At 49.1% G+C, this 23398-nt stretch overlaps 1 protein-coding gene across 4 annotated transcripts in view; it reads right to left on the reverse strand.

Annotated features, from left to right (window-relative positions):
* The window catches only part of tpte (transmembrane phosphatase with tensin homology), a 119047-nt gene that overhangs the window by 83925 nt on the left and 11724 nt on the right, over positions 1-23398 (reverse strand). The window contains exons 1-3 of one of the 4 annotated variants that reach the window (XM_072477074.1): positions 9792-9948; positions 2836-2921; positions 104-181 (exon numbers count right to left, since the gene is read on the reverse strand). In XM_072477074.1, coding sequence (XP_072333175.1) covers positions 104-181; positions 2836-2897 — 140 coding nt within the window. In that variant the 5' untranslated portion in view covers positions 2898-2921; positions 9792-9948. Of the gene's footprint in view, positions 1-103; positions 182-809; positions 879-1906; positions 1997-2835; positions 2922-9791; positions 9949-23398 lie in introns of those variants that run through there. The other 3 variants (XM_072477073.1, XM_072477075.1, XM_072477076.1) reach the window with 3 other exon arrangements.

The following is a 23398-nucleotide window of genomic DNA, read 5'->3' on the forward strand; positions in this document are numbered from 1 at the left end:
TAACTTGAGGCATTGCTTCCTGTTAAACTAACTTGAGGCATTGCTTCCTGTTAACACAAGAATAGTTGTTTAGAATTTACAAATTAAAAAAAAAAACACTTACTTATACCAGGTGTCCGGTCCAATACACTCCATTTTCCCATCATCTATTTGCACTTTGGCTTCCATGTCATCACTGAAACTGCAGAAGAATAAAATCAATATCCCAAGTATTGTAACAGCCACAGTAATGCCGTCCTCAGTGTGACAAATATTTTTTAAATTAATAGCAACGGCAATCTTAAAAAATGTGGCTGGGACAAAATTTGTGGTATATATACAGTGCGCTTAAGCCATAAAATTGCGGCCGTCTTTGAACCCCCAAGTTTACAAATACGAAGGGATTGCAAATATTGTATGCAAAACAGCCAGGATCTTTTTTTTTTTTTTTAAAGCACGTGGTGGCTTTGTTCATAATGGATTTTACTGGCAACCTGGATCCACAAAAGCAAAAGGGAAGCGGGGTGAAAAAAGCACCGTCAATTTTAAATATATTTAATAGATTAAACAAATGTAAGCCAGAGGCAATACAAGTACTTAGGGACTTACAACACAATTATGGATTGCCTTACATGCTCATTAGGATTTGTTCAATAAAGTCTGGAACTAAAGCCAACTGAATGAAATATACTTGCAATATTAACGGCACATACAGCACAATAATAATCAATCCATTTAAAGTGGGAAGGTAGAAAAAAAAAAAACAACAGCTCAATTCCTTAGTCACAGCGCAAAACCCAATCTCAAAAGGATCTAAATGACCATCTCACCTTTTTAAGTTTCCTGGTCACAATAGATTGTTGTATCGCTCAAGTCATCAAATCTAAGCAAGACTAGGTGTATAATAAACAAAGAGGGGTTGGACTTAGTTTGGGGGAAAACAATAATCAGGTGTCTTTTGTTGTTCATTAACACTGGGCAGCACATCCCAGTTTTTTCGAACAAGCTTGAGAATAATGAGAGGACAGAATTTTTTTTTGCAACTTTCAGTCAGTGTGGGCAGGTGACCACCGCCTCACAAAATATGCTTGCTAAAGTCACTTCTCAAAATAACCACTAGGAGGTGAGCAAGTGCAACCTAGGGCAACTGTTGCACGTCAAATCCCATGACTGCTTTCAAGTCTCAACTGGGCTGTCATTTTATTGGAAGGAGGGGGAGGGGGGAGAGGAGGGGGAGGGGGGAGAGGAGGGGAGGAGGGGGGGGGAGGAGGAGGGGGGAGGAGGAGGGGGGGGGAGGAGGAGGGGGGGGAGGGGGAGGGGGAGGGGGAGGGGGAAAGAGAGAAGGGAGTAGAAGTGTCTGGTTTCAATCTGTACAATGTAATGGATTCAGGAACAGCAGCAGAAGCAAAATAACATTAGCAACATTTCCAAGGCAAGATGACCAGTCAATTGATTTCATATATTCACTAAAAAGCTAAAATACAGGCCACTTCTAGCCCTCCTACTTAAGGCACTGGGGGGGGGGGGGGGGGGGGCGGGGGGGAGAAGAAGGGTTGTGAGTTGGACCAACTTGAGAGTCTGATCAAAAACAAGCAGATTTGAGATAGGTGGGTGTGAAAAGCACCCAATGCTAAAACTGGGCAACTTTGCCATCTTAGTTGCATTATTCTGAGTCTCTGCTCCTCCCATCAATGCAAGTTGATCTATTCCAGCAATTAGGCACCTATCCTTTTTTTCGACTCCTTTGCCTTCACTGAAACACCTCTCTCCTGCCAAAACTAGCAATGAAAAGGTAATATACACAAGCTGTTGGACACAGGTTTAAATTCTGGTTCTCTGGAGCGGCAATCTGATCCGTAGGAGGCGGAGAAGAGCCTAGGTGTAATACCTTTGGCTCACCAGCAAAGTATGATACAACTAACATTACTTTCTTAGAGTCTTGCAGCTTTGATGCTGTCAGTCAGCAGCCGGAATAGATGAGGAGGCAAAAGACCCACACTTGCTGTGATGAATTCCCACCCTGGCCACCGGATTGGTTTTTTGCTGGGTCATGTGACCCTTTTGGCAGATTGCCCCTTAAAGGGATAGACACTACATTAGGGAGGGGCAGAGGAAAGACAAAGTAGAAATGTGCTCGTTAAAAAAAAAACTAGTTGCAGAAATGCCACGTTTCATCACTGCTAATAGCACAAGGAAGTAGTTTTAGGTATTACTTGAAAGAGAGTGTGTAAGAGCTATGCTGATGTTCAGCACAACACATCCTGCAAATGCCATTCTGAAGATCTGATTCTATTTGAGTTTCAGTAAAATGAACCTATCCACAAACAACACAAATATAGTCAGGATTTGAATGAAAGATCTCTTGCACAAGAAAACACTGAAATCTGGAGCGTTGTGCTACCCGGGGGGGGGGGGGGGGGGGGGGGTAAAAGACAAAATTAAATTCCGAGAGTTGAAGCAGCTTTCTAGAAAGTTCTCCAACAGGCCAAATGAATTAGATCAGAGGAACAGAACAGGGTGATGCAATAATCATTGATAAAAAACGAAAACAAGCTGACATTTTAACAAACCGTACAAACCGAGATGGGTTACAGAAAGCTGCACTGAAACCCAACCCACTGAACATCTTGGTTTGCATCTAATGGGAAGCCAAGATTCTGAAAACCATAAACACAAGGCTTAAGGTTTTCATTGACAAAAGATTAATTTTAACATTTAAAAAAATCTATTTTATGTCAAGTCCGCTTATTTATATAGCTACATGGACCAATTGATAATTGTTCTATGTGTGGAAATCAAGAAAACAAAGTCACTATCCATCTTCTGAAAGACACATTTCAGCATTCATTTACTCACCCATCATCATCGAAGCCAGGATTGTATCTGACAGCTGATATGTTGTGGTCACCTATCCCCATTTTGTCTTTTCCGCTGTCAACACCCTGAGCATAAAAATAGTAGAGTGTTAAAAAAAAACACATAACAAAGAAAAATCAGAAATGATGTTGGATCTCACTGACCATTCTTCCCTCTGCACGGAGTTCCCAGAATTGCGAAGTCAAAAATATACAGTCCTTTTTTGAAATATAGCAATTTAAATTAATGGTGTTACAGATCACCCAGGGAGTCAAAATTGCTGGAGCAACATGCATGTTGTGACCTGGAGCTATGGATAATGATGGTGGTGGCTCCAACTTTCTTTCATTCACATGGCTGAGCAGGAATCACTCTCGCTCTTACTGACTACCAGAGGAGTGTTGGAAGCACTTGCAGGTTGATCGTGTTAGGAATGCACCTGCTTAGGACACCAAGTCCTGGAATGGGACCTTAATCCAAGCTTCCAGCTAAGAGGCAGGAACGCTACCCATTGCGCCATAAGACTGCCACAAAGTAATATATGGGCTTTTTTATTAAGGGCATATATTACATTTGAAAAGAAAAGCTAGGTGAAAAATTAAAGCCTTAAGCTGACCAATGAGCCAGTCAGCTTTCTGCAAACTAACCCACTACCTGCCAATATATGAGCCATACAGACCATTAATCAAAGCTTAAAATGATAAAATCTATAACCTGGAGCGGTGGATAATGATGGTGGAGGCTCCAGCTTTCTTCCCATCTCATGTCTAACCAGGAATCACTCTCGCTCTTACGGCCTGCCAGAGGCAGGTTGATTAACGTGGAGGTTATGGGTGAGAGCTTTGCTCCAAGTTTCAAACTACAAAAGTGGTAAAAACATTACATTTTATCTGTTGGACCAACATTCGTGCAATGGTGAGGTTTATAAATGAAATGTATTCATGGCATTGCTGCGTGTATTTGCAGCATGGAGCTTGAACGAATACCTACGCTAATGACAACTACAAACCATACAGTACCATGCTCAAGCCTAAAGGTGGATTTTTTTCTTTTTTTGTTAAACTGCTTTCACCATTAAGCAATGACTCCACTTTTTTTATGAATTATAATTCATGGAGTTTGCAGATTTTCCTTTAAATGAGCAGCTCACCTTCATAGAGATCATTTCTGGCATTTGCTTCCCTAATAAGGATGAAACAGCAATTTCTCTTTACATAGCATATTTAATAAGAAAGAGTTTCAATTACAATCACCTCGAAGTGCTTTACGGTACAAATGTAGGAAAGAAGTACAGATATAGGAAAGAAAATACCCCAAGGCATATAAACTAGGAAACCTTGTGTGAAAGTAGTAAATATTAAGTTGGGGGTAGGGTAGTTGGGGGTAGGGTGGCGTTAAGTGTGGGTGGTGGTATTCAGGATACAGTATCTAGGAATGGAGCTGAGCATAAAAGAGAAAATAGGAAAGGCCAATCAATGTTTGTAGTAAAAGAAAGGCAGCAAGTCATTTGAGGCAACTCATTGGCGAGAGCCCTCAAAGAGCTGGCGAACTAGAGGACATTGCTATAGTTATGGTGGTAGAGATTTTAAGAAGGATAATATTGAGCAAGACAGGAGGATGAGGACAAGGGGACAGAAGCTGGGAAATATATATAGTGCACAAGGGTTTTGAACAAGAAGTGACAGGAAGAAGTATTAGGGTATTTCAAGATAGAAATTGAATCAGGAATTGTAGCGAAAGAGATCCAGATGTTTAGAGAGAGTACATGGTTGGAGTTGCCACCCATAGTTCAATCAGCAAGAGATTCAAACCAACTGCATTAATACTGGCACTCAAATGATTTTGTGAACTGGTTTAGTTCAATGGAGAGGGAGAAGGGACAAGATGATCCTACGTCAAGCAAGACACCATTTTACTAAAATGGAGTTGAACCTGGAGGCGGATCAGTCATCTGGAGGATCAACAAGGGGCTGATTTTCCACTTAAAATACTTGTTAACACTCAATATTTTGGCAGCTAGCTTGCCCCAATGCTGAAGCGAATTTCAAGTGCAACTTAAAGGGATATTCCCAATTTTACATTCAATTGGTCATCAAGCTGTGAAGAGGTCCTCAACCCCAATTCAAGCAACATTTCTCCCAGAAATTGAGGAATTAACTTAAGAATAAATGCTTGTGCCATGATTCACCTGGTGTGATGAAAATATTTTTATATTTTGAGTGGAAAGGTGGTGCTTGCGAGAACTTTAATTAAGCTGGGGACTGAGTGACTATGGAATTGAAACAGAAGGGATTAGATGCAAGAAACAGGTCTTTGAAATGAAGAGGGCCAAGATGGACATTCTACAAGTAAACTCAGCATGGATAGAAACGTGCATTAGGAGATGTGATAGTTTGGATATTTAAACTGTTGAAATTTCAAATGGGAGGCAAGAAGTAGTCTGAACTTATCAAAAGGTAATAATAAATAAGGCAAAATTATTCCATTTTATTTTGCCCAAAAGTAGTGGGTCCTGAAAATGTTCCGGCAATAGTACTGAAGACTTGTGCTCCAGAACTCGCCGTACCCTAAGCCAAGCTGTTCCAGTACAGCTACAACACGGGCATCTACCCAGCAATGTGGAAAATTGACCAGATGTGCCCTGTACACAAGAAACAGGACAAATCAATCCAGCCCCATCAGTCTACTCTCCATCATCAGCAAAGCGATGGAAGGAGTCATCAACAGTGCTATCAGGTGGCACTTACTCAGCAATAGCCTACTCACGGATGCTCAGTTTGGGTTCCGCCAGGGTCACTCAGCTCCTGATCTCATTACAGCCTTGGTTCAAACATGGACAAAAGAGCTGAATGCCAGAGGAGAGGAGAGAGTAACTGTCCTTGACATCAAAGCAGCATTTGACAGAGTATGGCAACAAGGTGCCCCAGCTAAATTGGAGTCAATGGGAATCAGGGGGAAAACTCTGCTGGCTGGAGTCATACCTGGCACAAAGGAAGATGGTTGTGGTGGTTGGCAGTCAATCATCTCAATTCCAGGACATTACTGCAGGAGTTCCTTAGGGTAGTGTCCTACGCCCAATCATCTTCAGCTGCTTCATCAATGACACCCCTTCCATCATAAGGTCAGAAGTGGGGATGCTTGCGGATGACTGCGCAATGTTCAGCACCATTCACAACTCAGATAATGAAGCAATCCATACTCAAATGCAGCAAGACCTGGACAATATCCAGGCTTGGGCTGACAATACACTCACACCACACAAATGCCATGCAATGACAATCTCCTACAAGACAGGATCGCACCACCACCCCTTGACATTCAATGACATTATCATTACTGAATCTCCCACAATCAACATCCTGGGGGTTACCACTGATCAGATACTGAACTGGACTAGCCACATTAATATTGTGGCTACCAGAACAGGTCAAGGCTAGGAATCCTATGGAGTGTATCTCACTTTCTGACCCCTCCCCCGAAGCCTGACCACCATCTACAAGGCACAAGTCAGGAGTGTAATGGAACACTCTCCACTTAACCTGCTAGGGTGCAGCTCCAACAACACAAGAAGCTCAGCACCATCCAGGACAAAGTAGCCCGCTTGATTGCTACCCCCTTCCATAAACATTCAAACCTTCCTCCACCAACAAACAGTTGGTAGCCGTGTGTCCCACCTACAAGATGTACTGCAGGAACTCGCCAAGGTTCCTTAGACAGCACCTTCCAAACCCATGACCACTACCATCTACAAGGACAAGGGCAGCAGCTATCTGGGAACCTCACCACCTGGAGGTTCCACTCCTAGTCATTCAGCACTCTGACTTGGATGGAAATATATCGCTGCTCCTTCACTATCGCTGGGGCAACATCTTGGAATTATCTAACACCACAGTGGGTGTACCTACACCTCAAGGACTGCAGTGGTTCAAGAAGGCAACTCACCACCACCTTCTGAAGGGCAACTAGGGATGGGCATTGCTAGCCAAATCAGCAACACCCACATCCCGCAAATTAAAAAACATTTTCTGGGAAAGGCAAATTTTAAAGTAGGATAAGAGCAATGGTGTTAAAGATGAAAAGGAAAAAATATACTTAAAGGAAAGAATGGGAGGACATGCCATGTACAACTCTAGACTGGGACAGAACTGCAAGAGGTGAAGTTAACGGCCTTCAGCCACCCCAGAGTAGGGTCGAGTGCAAAAGCATAAATGCACAAATACACACACTGTATCCTTTATTTTAATATGATCTCTCTGCATTCTTCCTACAAAATTAGTCACTTCACACTTCCTAGCATTAAAATTTAATCTGCCATTTGTTCACCTGTCCAACAAACTGGTGTTGTTTTGAAGTTCTGCACTATCCGTCGCACAATTGAATGCTTCCATTCACCACCATCATTTCCTGTCACTCAGCCAATTTTGTATCAGTGCTGCTTCTGTCCATTCTACCATGAGCTAACTTTGCTCAGGTCTGTTGTGTGGCACTTTTATCAAATACCACTTGAGATCCATGTACACCATATCAACTACTTTGCCCATATCAATCTCCCTTCCAACTTAGTCAAACATTTCCACCCAACAAATCTGCGCCGACTTTCCTTAATTAACCTACATTGGTCAGTGACCACTCAATTTTGTCCCAAATTGTTAAAACCTTCCCCACCATAATTGGTTTGTGGTTTCCAGGCTTATCTTCAAGGGTAGTTGAACAATCTGAAATTCTCCAGTCCTCTGGCGTCATCCCTGAATTAAAGAATGGAAAGTTATGGCCAGTACCTGCGCAATTTCCACTCTCACTTCCCCTAGTATGCAATGAGGTGCCTCATCTGGTCCTGGTACCCAAGTACAGACAGCCAGCCTATTCAGCATCTTATCAGTTAATACTTTGAATTACCTGCTCTTCACCCGATTCTTGGTTGTATTATCCACCTGACATTAGTCAAAAGCACATTTCTTCTTGTTGCAATGTGTCTCTCTGGTTATCCAGCGAGTTCTGGATGTATTTGCCCCATCTTTTCCCCTTTATACCTCAACTGTGCACAGACTCACCTTCTGTTTAAAAAGTATGTTTATTAAGATTTTACATTTTTGCAAACAACTCCCAAGGGAAGAATGCCCAAACTTTCCTAAAGATATCAGGCATCACCCAGCACTGTACACCATCATAGGAAGGATACCAAAAACAATTTTTCTTCAGCAGACAACCCAAGGATTAACCAAACCCATCTCAGCATGTGCCACACATGCTCATATCCTCCCATTCGAAGAGCCTCTTTAAAAAAAATAAAGGACTACCTCCAACCTCAAGAAGAGTCACAAGGAACCCAGTCCTCTCCCAGATACATAATCTGCCGGGGCCATCGAAGGAGAGATGCATGGATTATTTTCAAAATAACAAAAACTGATAGTTAGTTCTAATTGGGGGCCATCCTCAATCTTAGTGAAGACGTAATGAATCCCATCATGTAAGATAAGGTGTGTCAAAAAGGCACAGTCCCTCCCATAACCATCAGGAGGGGGTGGTGTAGGATGACTTGACCCGCTCAGCCACCCCTCACGAGGAGCATAGAAAATAGAATAATATGGGGGTCAGGTCAGGTACTCTGGTGCTCCACTGAACCAGATGCACCCGGCCTCCAAATCAAGATCAGGAAGGCACGGCAGCCAATTTTCAAACTCATCAGGAACACGCCTCCCACTTCTTGCCAAAGACCGGGTTCATGGATACACCTTGCCCGACCCCCACCTGCAGAACCCTTCAGGATAAATGACACACCACACATCAGGATCTCAAACGTTTCGAAGGCAGGCCCTCACCGGGGAAACTGTTTGTCCAAATGCAAGAACGCTCTCAACTCACCATTCTCCCAAGGATCTCAAAGTCTTCAAAGTGAGCGCTAAAGATCAGCACCACAGATCAGAGATCTTCATCCAGAACAGCATTCTCAATGGTGGCCATCATCTGGACACACAACAGCGCAGAGGTGAAAGCCCGCCCACCAGCGACAACACCGCTGCAAGCTGGGCACCACGCCAACCCATTCCGACCACCAAGGTTTTTCTACAATATCTCGGATCCTCTTCACAAAAATCAGGATCCTCATGGGAAAAATATGTCCCAAGAAACGACAAATATGAAATGTACACCAGGATAAAATAAAGGATTACAAGATGAGCAGTGTCAGTGCTCGCAATAACAAAGCCGCTCCCTCACTCACTTCACATGACAACAACCCTCCCCCTCCCAAAATTCCCCCTATTTAAAGGTGGCCCATTCAATAACAGCAAGAGGAAGGAACCCATGTTAAACATTTAATTTGAAAGAAAGATTTTAATAATATGTTCATCTTTATAGTATGTTTAATAGCGATTAAATTTCCTGCACATTGGTTAAAACAATTTATGAAGCATTTTCCCCAGAACTTTTACACTAGATTGCCAGAACAAGCTCATCACACAGAATAACAAAATCATTCCTGAGCCAAAGGCACTGTTCATTAGTAACAACAACTTTCCATGGCCTGAGGGTACAATGATTGGCCCCGCATTGGTACATTAGTGCATTGTGGAAGGTCAAGCTAGCATCCACAACACCCATGTGCAGTGTGTACAATCACCAAGCCACAAGGAAGATTTTTTTTTAGTAAAATGTTAAGGCTACCGTCCTGCATCTCAAGAGCTGTAAAAGAGGGAGGGGGAGTGCATGCTGGAATGGGAGCAGGATTTTTACAAAGGTAATCCCTTTCATTCCCCCACAAGTTAATATATCTGGCTACAATTTATTCCTTCAACAAATCTTCATGTCAAATATATCTATATACAAATATCCATGTACTCCTACTTCCTGAACACAATATTGCTAAAATTTATGTAAAAAGCTGTACTTATTTTTTTAATTTTTTTTTAAACATCAGCTATAGTGGTTAAAGATGCAAAGGATTTTCATGACCTTACCCCAATTTTAAGTGTTTTCAGCAATCAGGAGTTTCTGCCAATATCCAAAACCAGAACTTTCCTAATCTTACACTCAAAGTGCTGTCTCCATAAAGTCTAGTCATTGTTACACCAGTGGGAAAGTTTGTATCAAGTATTAAGTAGGCTTTGTGACTGCATCAGCATTTTAGTAGGACAAAGGTTGGGAATAAGAAAAAAAAATCCTCGTAGGGGGTTATAAACCAGTCCTGTTTTTCCCAAAGGATTGCAGACGTAGCAGTTCCCAAAACTTCCTTTTCAATATCTGCTCGGTCATGATTTCAGCTGACTGCCTCCTTCTACAGCAAACACTTCCTTTGCTTGTATAAAAAAAAAAATCCACAATGCAGTATAATTTCAATTGGTTAGACAAACAGTTTACAGTCTGACAAAGTGCACCATCCTTTGCTCAACTAGTGGATCACTTGTAGGAAATGCTCCTGAATTCAACTAGCTTCCCATGGCAATGCTCAACATCCCTGTCAATATTTGCGGAGCAGTATTTCCTCATCAGAAACTGTATCGTAAGCTTCGATCATCAACCCTGAACAATTTGAGATGGAACAAATGTAGGCGAGCATACAAGAGATGGAAGTAGACAGTCTGTGTCATGTGGAGGTCATAGGTCAGAGGCCGAGCGATGCAGAGATTCAATATGCTCATTACTGCAATTTTATACCTTCACAAATTCCAGGTCTCCATTTTCCTCAGTAGGTGATCAGTGTACTACCTTGCAAAAAACCTGCATCAATGCCCTTCACCCTCAACACACTCTTCGTTGCAATGTGTACTATGCCAGGATACACTGCAAACAATCAATCAAGCTGAAACTCAATCTACAGAAACAGGTCCTACTAATAAGAATGTCAAAAGTAGCAAAATAATCAGCTTAAAACTCCAAAGAGAAATGAAACGAAGGTGCTGGGGAAGCTGAAAGTTTTTGAAGGTGGATAAGCCAGTCGGACCACACCCCAGGGTTCTGAAGGAGATAGCGGAGGAGATTGTGGAGGCATTGGTGGTGATCTTGCAGGAATCACTTGAGCCAGGGAGGGTTTCAGAGAACTGGAAAATGGCGAATGCCATTTTAAGAGGGGAGGCAGAAGACAGGAAGCTATAGGCTGGTTAGCCTAACTTTGGTTGTTCCATTATTAAGGATGAGATTGCAGAGTACTTGGAAGTGCATGGTACAGCTGAGACAGCACAGCTTTGTCAAGTCATGCCTGACAAATCTGTTAGAATTCTTTGAAGAGGTAACAAAGAAGTTAGACAAAGGAAAACCAGTGGACTTGATCTATTTGAATTTCCAGAAGGCTTTGATAAGGTGCCGAACAGACGCTGCTGCATAAGATAAGAGCCCATGATGTTAGCGGCAAGGTATTGGCATGGAGAGAGAATTGGCTGACTGGCAGAAGGCAGAGAGTGGGGACAAAGAGGTCCTTTTCAGGATGGCAGCCAGTGACTAGTGGTGTTCCTCAGGGGTCAGTGTTAGGACCACAACCATTTACAATGTACATTAATGATCTGGAAGAAGGAACTGAAAGGTATTGTTGCTAAATTTGTAGATGATACAATGAGGCGGAAGCGAAGCGAGGAAAACGGACTTCCGGTTGCGGCTATGCAGAGCTAAGTCGCACGTTCGGCAGCTCCCGATTGGAACAGACTTTTGGGCTCTTTTCAGGGCCCCCAACGGAATTTTTTCGGCATTTTCCAGGGTGGGAAGACTGCAACAGTCCCCCGAGTGTATGGCTTGGACCAGGAGCGGGGCGACTAAAAAAGTGGTGATGAACCCAAAGAAAGTGCGAGGGAAGAAGAGCAAGATGGTGGCAGGCAGGGACCAGGCAGCATGGATGCAGTGGGCGCAGGAGCAGTAGGAGGTTATCCAGCACTGCTTCAGGGAGCTCAAAGCGGACCTGCTGGTGCCGATGAAGGCTTCTACTGATAAGCTGCTGGAGACCCAGACGGCCCGGGGGGGGCGATCCACGAGGTCCGACTAAAGATCTCAGATAACGAGGACGAGATCTTGGGCCTAGTGGTAAAGGTGGAGGCGCACGAGGCGCTCCACAAGAAATGGCAGGGACGGTTCGAGGAGATGGAGAATCGGTCGAGGCGGAAGAATCTGCGCATCCTGGGGCTCCCGGAGGGGTCGGACGTGGGGGCCTATGTGGTCGTGGTCACCGTGTTAAACTCGCTGATGGGAGCAGGGTCCTTCCAGGGGCCCCTGGAGCTGGAAGGGGCCCATAGAGTGCTGGCGAGGAGGCCCAACGGGCCGCCGCGGGCAGCGTTGGTGCGGTTTCATCGGTTTGCTGATCGGGAGTGTGTACTCAGGTGGGCCAAGAAAGAGAGGAGCAGCAGGTGGGAAAACGCAGAGGTTATATCAGGACTGGAGCGCGGAGGTGGCGAAGAAGAGGGCCGGGTACAAATGGGCAAAGGCGGTGCTGCACAGAAAAGGGGTGAAGTTTGGCATGCTGCAGCTGGCGAGACTGTGGGTCACCTACAAGGACCGGCACCATTATTTTGATTCACCGGAGGTGGCGTGGGCCTTTGTTCAGGCTGAGAAGCTGGACATAAATGGAGGGTCGGGATGGGTGGTCGGGGATTGCTGTTAGTGTTACATTTTGAGAGGGGGTTCTTTGTTCTAGTTTCATTTTGATTCGGTTAGGGTGGGTTGGGCACTGTTTTGGTTGGATCTGTCGGGTGGGCTCTTGGAGGGGGGCAAGTAAACGGAGTAGGGGCGGATGGCCGGTAGGGGGATGGGGCCCCATGGGGGAGGGAGAGGCCTGGGTCAGGGGTGAGGGGACTGGGCCTGTAAAAGGAGCTGCGCCAGAGGAGGTGGGGCCGGGCAGGTGGAAACATGGGCTTTTTCACGTGCTGAAGGCTGGAGGGGGCGGGGCAGCGCGGGTTTTTTCCCACGCTTGGGTTGGAAGGAGGAGGGGGAGAGCCTGCTGGTGGGTAATGGAGGGGGAGGGGAAGTCCCACAATGGGAGGAATCGAAGGAGGGGCGGGAGTGGCCAGGGTCAGCAGGAGTCAGCTGACTTGCGGGAGTGCAATGGGGGGGGGGGGGGGGGAGCAAAACCGCTAGGAGGGGTCCTAGCTTGGGGGGGGGGCGGGGAAAACCGGGTTGCTGCTGTTATGGTCAAGGGGGAGCTGGAGCGAGTAGAGGGCGTTGGGACGGGGGTCTGCCACCGTGGGGAACGGGCCAGGCGTGGGGTGCGGGCGCGTGGCTGGCCGAGGAGGGGTTATGGCTAGTGGGCGGGGGAGGGGGGCGGGTAGCCCCCTGATCCAACTGATAACCTGGAACGAAAGGGACTGAATGGGCCGGTTAGGAGGGCCACGGTGTTCACGCACCTGAAGGGGCTGGAGGAGGATATGGTCATGCTCCAGGAGACACACCTGAAGGTGGCAGACCAGGTACGATTGAGGAAGGGGTGGGTAGGTCAGGTGTTTCATTCGGGGCTGGATGCCAAAAATCAGGGGGTGGCGATCTTGGTGGGAAAGGGGATGTCGTTCGAGGCGTCGGGTATTGTGACAGACAATGGCGGCAGGTATGTAATGGTAAGTGGTAAGCTGCAAGGGGAGAGGGTGGTGCTGGTCAGCATGTACGCTCCGAACTGGGACGATGCGGGTTTTATGCGGCACATGTTGGGTCGGATCCCGGACTTTGAAGTGGGGGAGACATTAACACGGTGTTGGATCCGGCACTGGATCGCTCCAGGTCTAGGACGGGTAGGAAGCTGAAGTGCTGAGGGGGTTTATGGACCAGATGGGAGGGGTGGACCCTTGGAGATTTACAAGGCCGGGGGAATTTTCATTCTTCTCGCACGTTCATAAGGCCTATTCCCGGATCGACTTTTTTGTTATGAGCAGGGCGCTGATAGCGAGAGTAGAGGATACCGAGTACTCGGCGATAGCCATTTCGGATCACGCCCCGCATTGGGTAGACCTAGAGCTGGGGAGGAGAGGGACCAGCGCCCGTTGTGGTGCTTGGAGGTGGTGCTGTTGGCGGTCAAGGAGGTGAGTGAGCGGGTCCGAGGAAGCAGAGTGGGTATGGTATGGGAGGCGCTGAAGGCGGTGGTTAGGAGAGAGCTGATCTCCATTAGGGCCCACAAAGAGAGGAGGGAGCAGAGGGAGAGGCTGGTGGGGGAGATGGTGAGGGTAGACAGGAGGTACGCGGAGGTGTCGGAGGAGGGACTGTTGAGGGAGAGGCGTAGCCTCCAGGCCGAATTCAACCTGTTGACCACCAGGAAGGCGGAGGCACAGTGGAGGCAGGCCCAGGGGGCTGTTTATGAATATGGGGAAAAGGCAAGCCGGATGCTGGCACATCAGCTTCGGAAGCGGGACGCAGCTAGGGAGATCGGGGGAGTTAAGGATAGGGGAGGGAGTGTGGTGCGGAGTGGGGTTGGCATCAATGGGGTCTTCAGGGACTTTTATGATGAACTGTATTGGTCCGAGCCCCCACTGGAGGGAGGGAGGGAGGGATGGGCTGCTTTCTGGACAAATTGAGGCTCCCGAAGGTGGAGGAGGGACTGGTGGCAGGATTAGGGGCCCCGATTGGGCTGGAGGAGCTGGCCAAAGGGCTAGGGAGCATGCAGGCGGGGAAGGCACCGGGGCCGGACGGTTTCCCGGTCGAATTCTACAAAAAATATGTGGACCTGTTGGGCCCATTGCTGGTTAGGACCTTCAATGAGGCAAGGGAGGGAGGGGGGGGGGGGGGCCTTTGCCCCCAACGATGTATCGGGCACTGATCCTGATCCTGAAGCGGGACAAGGACCCCCTGCAGTGTGCATCTTACAGGCCGATTTCATTGTTAAATGTAGATGCCAAGGTGCTGGCGAAGATCTTAGCCACGAGAATGGAGGATTTGGTGCCACAGGTTATCCACAAAGACCAGACGGGGTTCGTGAAGGGGAGGCAGTTGAACGCGAATGTGCGGAGGCTCCACAACATTAAATGATCCGGCGAGGGAGGGGGAGGCGGAGATAGTGGTGGCGATGGATGCTGAGAAAGCCTTCGATAGGATAGAGTGGGGTACTTTTGGGAGGTGCTGAAGACGTTCGGGTTTGGGGAGGGGTTCCTCAGGTGGGTTAGGCTGTTGTACGAGGTCCTGATGGCGAGTGTGGCCACGAACAAGAGGAGGTCTGAGTACTTTTGGTTGCATCGAGCGACGAGGCACGGGTGTCCCCTGTCCCCCCTGATCTTCGCACTGGCGATTGAACGCCTGGCTATGGCACTGAGGGAGTCGAGGAACTGGAGGGGGTTGGTGCAGGGTGGGGAGGAGCATAGGGTGTCACTATATGCGGACGACTTGCTGCTATATGTGGCGGACACATTGGGGGGAATGCCGGAGGTAATGAGGATCCTCAGGGAGTCGGGAATTTCTCAGGGTACAAGCTCAACATGGGGAAGATCGAGTTGTTAGTGGTTCACCCAGGGGACCAGGAGAGAAGGATTGGCGAGCTCCCACTAAAAAGGCGGAGAGGAGCTTCAGGTATTTGGGGGTCCAGGTGGCCAGGAGCTGGGGGACCTTCAGACTTAATTTCACAAGGCTGGTGGAGCAAATGGAGGAGGAGTTTAAGAGGTGGGACGCGTTGCCGCTGTCCCTGGCGGGTAGGGTGCAGTCAGTCAAGATGACGGTGCTCCCAAGGTTTTTGTTCCTGTTCCAGTGCCTCCCCATTCCTATCCAAAAGGCCTTCTTTAGGCAGGTCAACAGGAGCATAATGGGGTTTGTGTGGGCGCGAGGGACTCTGAGGGCAAGAAGGGTGTTCCTGGAGCGGAGTCGGGATGGGAGGGGAGGGGGGGGCTGGCGCTGCCCAACCTCTGTGGGTACTACTGGGCCACCAATGCGGCGATGGTGCGCAAGTGGGTGATGGAGGGAGAGGGAGCTGCATGGAACAGGCTGGAGACGGTGTCTTGTGAGGGTACAAGTCTGGAGGCGCTGGCAACGGCACCACTGCCTCCAATGAGGTATACCACGAGCCCGGTGGTGGCGGCTACCCTCAAAATCAGGGGCTAATGGAGGTGGCACAGGGGGGTGGGGGGGGGAAGAGAAGAGAAGTGGGGGCCTCGGTATGGACCCCAATACAGGGGAACCACCGGTTTGTCCCAGGGAGAATAGATGGAGGGTTTACGGGGTAGCACAGGGCAGGGATAAGTAGGTTGGGGGACCGGTTTGTGGATGGGAAGTTCGCGAGCCTGGGTGAGCTAGAGGAGAAGTATGGGCTCCCCCCGGGAACACCTTTAGGTAACTACAGGTAAGGGCGTTTGCCGGCTGCAAGTGGTGGCATTCCCGCTGCTGCTGCTACACACGGTACAGGACACGGTGCTCTCAGGCGTGTGGGTTGGAAGGGGGGGGAGGGGGGGAGATCTCAGCAACATACCAGCTGATGCAGGGGGAGGAGGAGGCCTCGGTGGAGGAGCTGAAAGGTAAGTGGGAGGAGGAGTTAGGGGAGGAGATCGAGGAGGGGACGTGGGCAGATGCCCTTGGGAGGGTGAACTCTTCCTCATCATGCACGAGGCTCAGCCTCATACAGTTTAAGGTGCTGCACAAGACATATGACCGGGACAAGGATGAGCCGGTTCTTTGGGAGTGAGGACAAGTGTGTTAGGGAGCCCAGCAAACCACACCCATATGTTCTGGGCATGCCCAGCACTGGAGGAATTTTGGAAGGACGTAGCAAGGACAGTGGCGAGGGTGGTAGGATCCAGGGCTGGGGGCTCACAATATTTGGGTTGCAGGGGAGACGGGAGTGCAGGAGGCGAAAGAGGCCGGTATTCTGGCATTTACGTCCCTGGTAGCCCGGCGAAGGATTCTTCTTCAGTGGAAGGATGCGAGGCCCCCCAAGCGTGGAATCCTGGATCAACGATATGGCGGGGTTTATTAAATTGGAGAGGGTGAAATTTGCTTTAAGGGGATCGGTGCAAGGGTTTGTCAGGCGGTGGCAACCGTTCTTAGACTTCCTGGCAGAATGGTAGACAATGGTCAGCAGCAGCAGCAACCCGGGGGGGAGGGGGTGTATATATTTGCTATGTTTGCTCTGTGTTAACTCGGGGTGTTAATTTATTATTTATGCTTAGGGGAGGGGGGGCACGGGGTTGTTTTGTATTTAATTCTATGGACTTCCTTTTACATTTTGTTGTTGATATTTTGTGAAAACTTGAATAAAAATTCTTTTATTCCATTGACCCTCTTAAGGCGACCTGTATTTTCTCGAGACTGAGAAACCCAGCCATGTCACTAACCCAAGTCTCTACACTCGGGGGCTTCGAGTCCCTCCACATTAACAAGGTCTGTCTTCGGGCTACCAGGGAGGCAAAGGCCACCTGAACTCCCGGCTCTTCTGGCACTCCAAAGATCGCTACCTCCGGACTCGGCACCACCCGTGTTTTTTTAGTACCGTGGACATTGCCTTAGCAAAACCCTGCCAAAACCCTCTAAACTTCGGACATGCCCAAAACATGTGGACATGATTTGCTGGGCTTCCCACTCACCTCGCACACCTATCCTCAACCCCGAAAAACTTGCGCATCCTAGCCGCTGTCATGTGTGCCCGGTGGACGACCTTAAATTGGATCGGGCTAAGCCTGACACATGGTGAAGAGGTGTTAACCCTGCTTAGGGCATCCGCCCATAGACCCGCCCCCATGTCTCCTCCTAGCTCATCCTCCCACTTGCCCTTGAGCTCTGCCTCCGAAAGCTCCTGGTAAATATCTGAAACCATCCCCTCTCCCACCCAGGTACTGGAGACTACTCTATCCTGTATCCCCTGTGGTGGCAGCAGCGGAAAGGCCGAAATCTGCTTTCCCAGGAGGTTCCCTGCTGGCAATTCAAATGTATCCTCCAAGGCTTTCAAGCTGGGAAAGCTCCAGTCTATAAATAGATCCCCATCCTCCTAATTCCTGCCCTCTGCATTCTCCGGAACCCACCATCCAGCCTACCCGGTACAAACCGATGATCATTATAAATCGTGGTCCAAACCGATGCTCCCTCCACACTCTTGTATCTCCTCCATTGCTCCCAGATTTTGAACCGCCACCACCACCGGACTTGCGGAGTATTGGGCCGGCTAGGACCGAAGACGTGCCATTATCAGTGCTCCCAAATTGGTGTCAATGCATGACGCCGCCTCCATCCACTCCCACACCGACCCCTCCCCCACTACCCACTTCTTAATCATGGCTATATTAGCCGCCCAGTAGTAATTGCAGAAGTTCGGCAGCGCCAACCCACCCTCCCCCAGACTGCACTCCAGCAACACTTTCTTCACTTGCGGGGTTTTGCCCGCCCACACAAAGCCCGAAATAACCTTATTCACCCGCTTGAAAAAGACCTTTGGGATGAAGATGGGGAGGCACTGAAATACAAACAGAAATCTGGGGAGGACCGTCATTTTCACGGTCTGTACCCTCCCCGCCAGTGATAGCGAGACCATGTCCCATCTGTTAAAGTCCCCTTCCATTTGTTCTACCAGCCGGGATCGGTTTAACTTGGTGCAGTGCCTCCCATTCCCGGGCCACCTGGATTCCCAGATACTGAAAGCTCTTTCCTACCATTCTAAGCGGCAGCTCTCCCAGTCTCTTCTCCTGCCCTCTTGCCTGGATCACGAACATCTCGCTTTTCCGCATGTTCAATTTATACCCCGAGAACTTCCGGGTGCGGCGATGACCAGCTGAGTCGCACGTTTCGGCAGCTCCCTGTGAAACGGACTTTTGGGCTCTTGATAGGAGCTCCAACGGCAATTTTGACGGCTAAAAACACTGTGCGGTAAACCAGAAGGGTATCCCCCCTGGATACGGATGGAAAAAGGAGGAGAGAGTGGCCAGATTGCAGTGGATCCTTTAGAACAGCGGCAAGGAAGGCAAGCAAAAACCAAGATGGCGTCGGAAGGTGGCAGTTTAACATGGGGCCCTGAACAACAAGAGTTCTTGAAATGCTGTGTGGAGGAGATCAAAAAGGAAATGAAGAAAGAGCTGTTGGTCCTGATACTACAGGCGATCGAAGGGCTAAAGGAGGAACAAAAGACCCAGGAGCGGGAGCTTCGGGTCGTGAAGGCAAAGGCAGCCGAGAATGAGGACGATATACAGGGCCTGGTGGTGAAGACGGAGACGCAGGAGGCACATCAGAAACGATGTGTGGAAAGGTTGGAGGCACTGGAAAACAACGCAAGGAGGAACAACCTGAGGATTCTTGGTCTTCCTGAAGGTGTGGAGGGGGCGGACGTCGGGGCATATGTGAGCATGATGCTGCACTCGTTAATGGGAGCGGAGGCCCCGGCGGGTCCGTTGGAGGTGGAGGGAGCATACCGAGTGATGGCGCGAGGACCGAGAGCAGGAGAAATTCCCAGAGCCATAGTGGTGAGATTCCTCCGTTTTAAGGATAGAGAAATGGTCCTTAGATGGGCGAAGAAAACTCGGAGCAGTAAATGGGAGAACGCGGTGATCCGCGTTTATCAAGACTAGAGTGCGGAGGTGGCGAGAAGGAGGGCGAGCTTTAATCGGGCCAAGGCGGTGCTTCATAAAAAGATGATAAAATTTGGAATGCTGCAACCGGCAAGACTGTGGGTCACATATCGAGGGAGGCACCACTACTTTGAGACGGCGGATGAAGCGTGGACTTTTATTGTGGAAGAAAAACTGGAATGAGCGGGTTATTAAAAAGAACGTTCGAACAAAGTGGTGGGGCGAATGTGGGGGGCAAAGAGGGGTTTTATGTACTAATCCTGCGATGTGGTAACTTTTCTCTCTCCCACAGGTGGTGATGGGGGAGGAGGGGAGGTGGAGGAGATGGGGCGTTGGCCATTAGGGGCGGGGCCAAGGGAGAAGCACGGGCTTGGTTCGCGGGGGGGGGGGGGGGAATTACTGGGTTGCTGCTGCTGGGGAGAGGGGGGAGCTGGTATGGGAGAGGATGGGCGGGGGGGGCACCGCCTGGGGGAGATACAGCTGCGTGGGAACCGGGTGAGGAGCTGGAAAAAGGTGATGGCTAATCGACAAGGGGGGGGGGGGGGGGGGGGGGGGGTAGGAAGCCCCCCAACTCGGCTGATCACGTGGAACGTGAGGGGGCTAAACGGGCCGATAAAGAGGGCACGGGTACTCGCACACCTTAAGAAACTTAAGGCAGATGTGGTTATGTTACAGGAAACGCACCTGAAACTGATAGACCAGGTTAGGCTACGCAAAGGATGGGTGGGGCAGGTGTTCCATTCGGGGCTCGATGCGAAAAACAGGGGGGTGGCTATATTAGTGGGGAAGCGGGTAATGTTCGAGGCAAAGACAAAAGTGGCGGATAACAGGGGCAGATACGTGATGGTGAGTGGCAAACTACAGGGGGAGACGGTGGTTTTGGTAAACGTATATGCCCCGAACTGGGATGATGCCAATTTTATGAGGCGGATGCTAGGACGCATTCCGGACCTAGAGATTGGAAAGCTGATAATGGGGGGAGATTTTAATACGGTGTTGGAACCAGGGCTGGATAGGTCGAAGTCCAGGACTGGAAGGAGGCCGGCAGCAGCCAAGGTACTTAAAGATTTTATGGAGCAGATGGGAGGTGTAGACCCGTGGAGATTTAGCAGACCTAGGAGTAAGGAGTTCTCGTTTTTCTCCTATGTCCATAAAGTCTACTCGCGAATAGACTTTTTTGTGCTAGGTAGGGCATTGATCCTGAAGGTGAGGGGAACGGAGTATACGGCTATAGCCATTTCGGATCACGCTCCACACTGGGTGGACTTGGAGATAGGGGAGGAAACAGGAGGGCGCCCACCCTGGAGAATGGACATGGGACTAATGGCAGATGAGGGTGTGTGTCTAAGGGTGAGGGGGTGCATTGAAAAGTACTTGGAACTCAATGATAATGGGGAGGTCCAGGTGGGAGTGGTCTGGGAGGCGTTGAAGGCGGTGGTTAGAGGGGAGCAGATATCAATAAGGGCACATAAAGGGAAGCAGGAGAGTAAGGAACAGGAGCGGTTGCTGCAAGAACTTTTGAGGGTGGACAGACAATATGCGGAAGCACCGGAGGAGGGACTGTACAGGGAAAGGCAAAGGCTACATGTAGAATTTGACTTGCTGACTACAGGCACTGCAGAGGCACAATGGAGGAAGGCACAGGGTGTACAGTACGAATATGGGGAGAAGGCGAGCAGGTTGCTGGCACACCAATTGAGGAAAAGGGGAGCAGCGAGGGAAATAGGGGGAGTGAGGGATGAGGAAGGAGAGATGGAGCGGCGAGCGGAGAGAGTGAATGGAGTGTTCAAGACATTTTATAAAAAATTATATGAAGCTCAACCCCCGGATGGGAGGGAGAGAATGATGGGCTTCTTGGATCGGCTGGAATTTCCCAAGGTGGAAGAGCAGGAAAGGGTGGGACTGGGAGCACAGATCGAGGTAGAAGAAGTGGTGAAAGGAATTAGGAGCATGCAGGCGGGAAAGGCCCCGGGACCGGATGGATTCCCAGTCGAATTCTATAGAAAATATGTGGACTTGCTCGCCCCGGTACTGACGAGGGCCTTTAATGAGGCAAAGGAAAGGGGACAACTGCCCCCGACTATGTCTGAAGCAACGATATCGCTTCTCTTAAAGAAGGAAAAGGACCCGCTACAATGCAGGTCCTATAGACCTATTTCCCTCCTAAATGTAGATGCCAAGGTCCTGGCCAAGGTAATGGCAATGAGAATAGAGGAATGTATCCCGGGGGTGGTCCACGAGGACCAAACTGGGTTTGTGAAGGGGAGACAGCTGAACACGAATATACGGAGGTTGTTAGGGGTAATGATGATGGCCCCACCAGAGGGAGAAACGGAGATAGTAGTGGCGATGGATGCCGAGAAAGCATTTGATAGAGTGGAGTGGGATTATTTGTGGGAGGTGTTGAGGAGATTTGGTTTTGGAGAGGGGTATGTTAGATGGGTGCAGCTGTTGTATAGGGCCCCAGTGGCGAGCGGGTCACGAATGGACGGGGATCTGCATATTTTCGGCTCCATAGAGGGACAAGGCAGGGATGCCCTCTGTCCCCATTATTGTTTGCACTGGCGATTGAGCCCCTGGCGATAGCGTTGAGGGGTTCCAAGAAGTGGAGGGGAGTACTTTGGGGAGGAGAAGAGCACCGGGTATTTTTGTATGCGGACGATTTGCTACTATACGTGGCGGACCCGGCGGAGGGGATGCCAGAAATAATGCGGATACTTGGGGAGTTTGGGGATTTTTCAGGGTATAAATTGAACATGGGGAAAAGTGAGTTGTTTGTGGTGCATCCAGGGGAGCAGAGTAGAGAAATAGAGGACATACCGTTGAGGAAGGTAACAAGGGACTTTCGTTACCTGGGGCTCCAGATAGCTAAGAATTGGGGCACATTGCATAGGTTAAATTTAACACGGTTGGTGGAACAGATGGAGGAGGATTTCAAGAGATGGGATATGGTATCCCTGTCAATGGCAGGGAGGGTGCAGGCGGTTAAGATGGTGGTCCTCCCGAGATTCCTCTTTGTGTTTCAGTGCCTCCCGGTGGTGATCACGAAGGCTTTTTTTAAAAGGATTGAAAAGAGCATCATGGGTTTTGTGTGGGCCGGGAAGACCCCGAGAGTGAGGAAGGGATTCTTACAGCGTAGCAGGGATAGGGGGGGGCTGGCACTACCGAGCCTAAAGTGAGTATTATTGGGCCGCTAATATTTCAATGGTGAGTAAGTGGATGGGAGAGGAGGAGGGAGCGGCGTGGAAGAGATTAGAGAGGGCGTCCTGTAGGGGGACTAGCCTGCAGACATTTTATAAAAAATTATATGAAGCTCAACCCCCGGATGGGAGGGAGAGAATGATGGGCTTCTTGGATCGGCTGGAATTTCCCAAGGTGGAAGAGCAGGAAAGGGTGGGACTGGGAGCACAGATCGAGGTAGAAGAAGTGGTGAAAGGAATTAGGAGCATGCAGGCGGGAAAGGCCCCGGGACCGGATGGATTCCCATTGCCGTTCTCACCGAGGAACTACACCACAAGCCCGGTGGTGGTGGCTACACTGAAGATTTTGGGACAGTGGAGACGGCATAGGGTAAAGACTGGAGCCTTGGGGGGGTCCCCGATAAGAAACAACCATAGTTTTGCCCTGGGGGGAATGGATGGGGGATATGGAATGTGGCAAAGAGCAGGAATAACGCAACTGAAAGATCTGTTTGTGGATGGGAAGTTCGCGAGTCTGGGAGCGCTGACCGAGAAATATGGGTTGCCCCAAGGGAATGCATTCAGGTATATGCAACTGAGGGCTTTTGCGAGGCAACAGGCGAGGGAATTCCCGCAGCTCCCAACACAAGAGGTGCAGGACAGAGTGATCTCAAAGACATGGGTGGGGGATGGTAAGGTGTCAGATATATATAGGGAAATGAGGGACGAAGGGGAGACTATGGTAGATGAACTAAAAGGGAAATGGGAAGAAGAGCTGGGGGAGGAGATCGAGGAGGGGCTGTGGGCAGATGCCCTAAGCAGGGTAAACACATCGTCCTCGTGTGCCAGGCTAAGCCTGATTCAGTTTAAGATATTACACAGGGCACATATGACTGGCACATATGACTGGAGCACGGCTCAGTAAATTTTTTGGGGTGGAGGATAGGTGTGCGAGGT

The sequence above is a fragment of the Scyliorhinus torazame genome, chromosome 15 (assembly GCF_047496885.1).
Source record: "Scyliorhinus torazame isolate Kashiwa2021f chromosome 15, sScyTor2.1, whole genome shotgun sequence".
NCBI classification, from domain to species: Eukaryota; Metazoa; Chordata; class Chondrichthyes; order Carcharhiniformes; family Scyliorhinidae; genus Scyliorhinus; species Scyliorhinus torazame.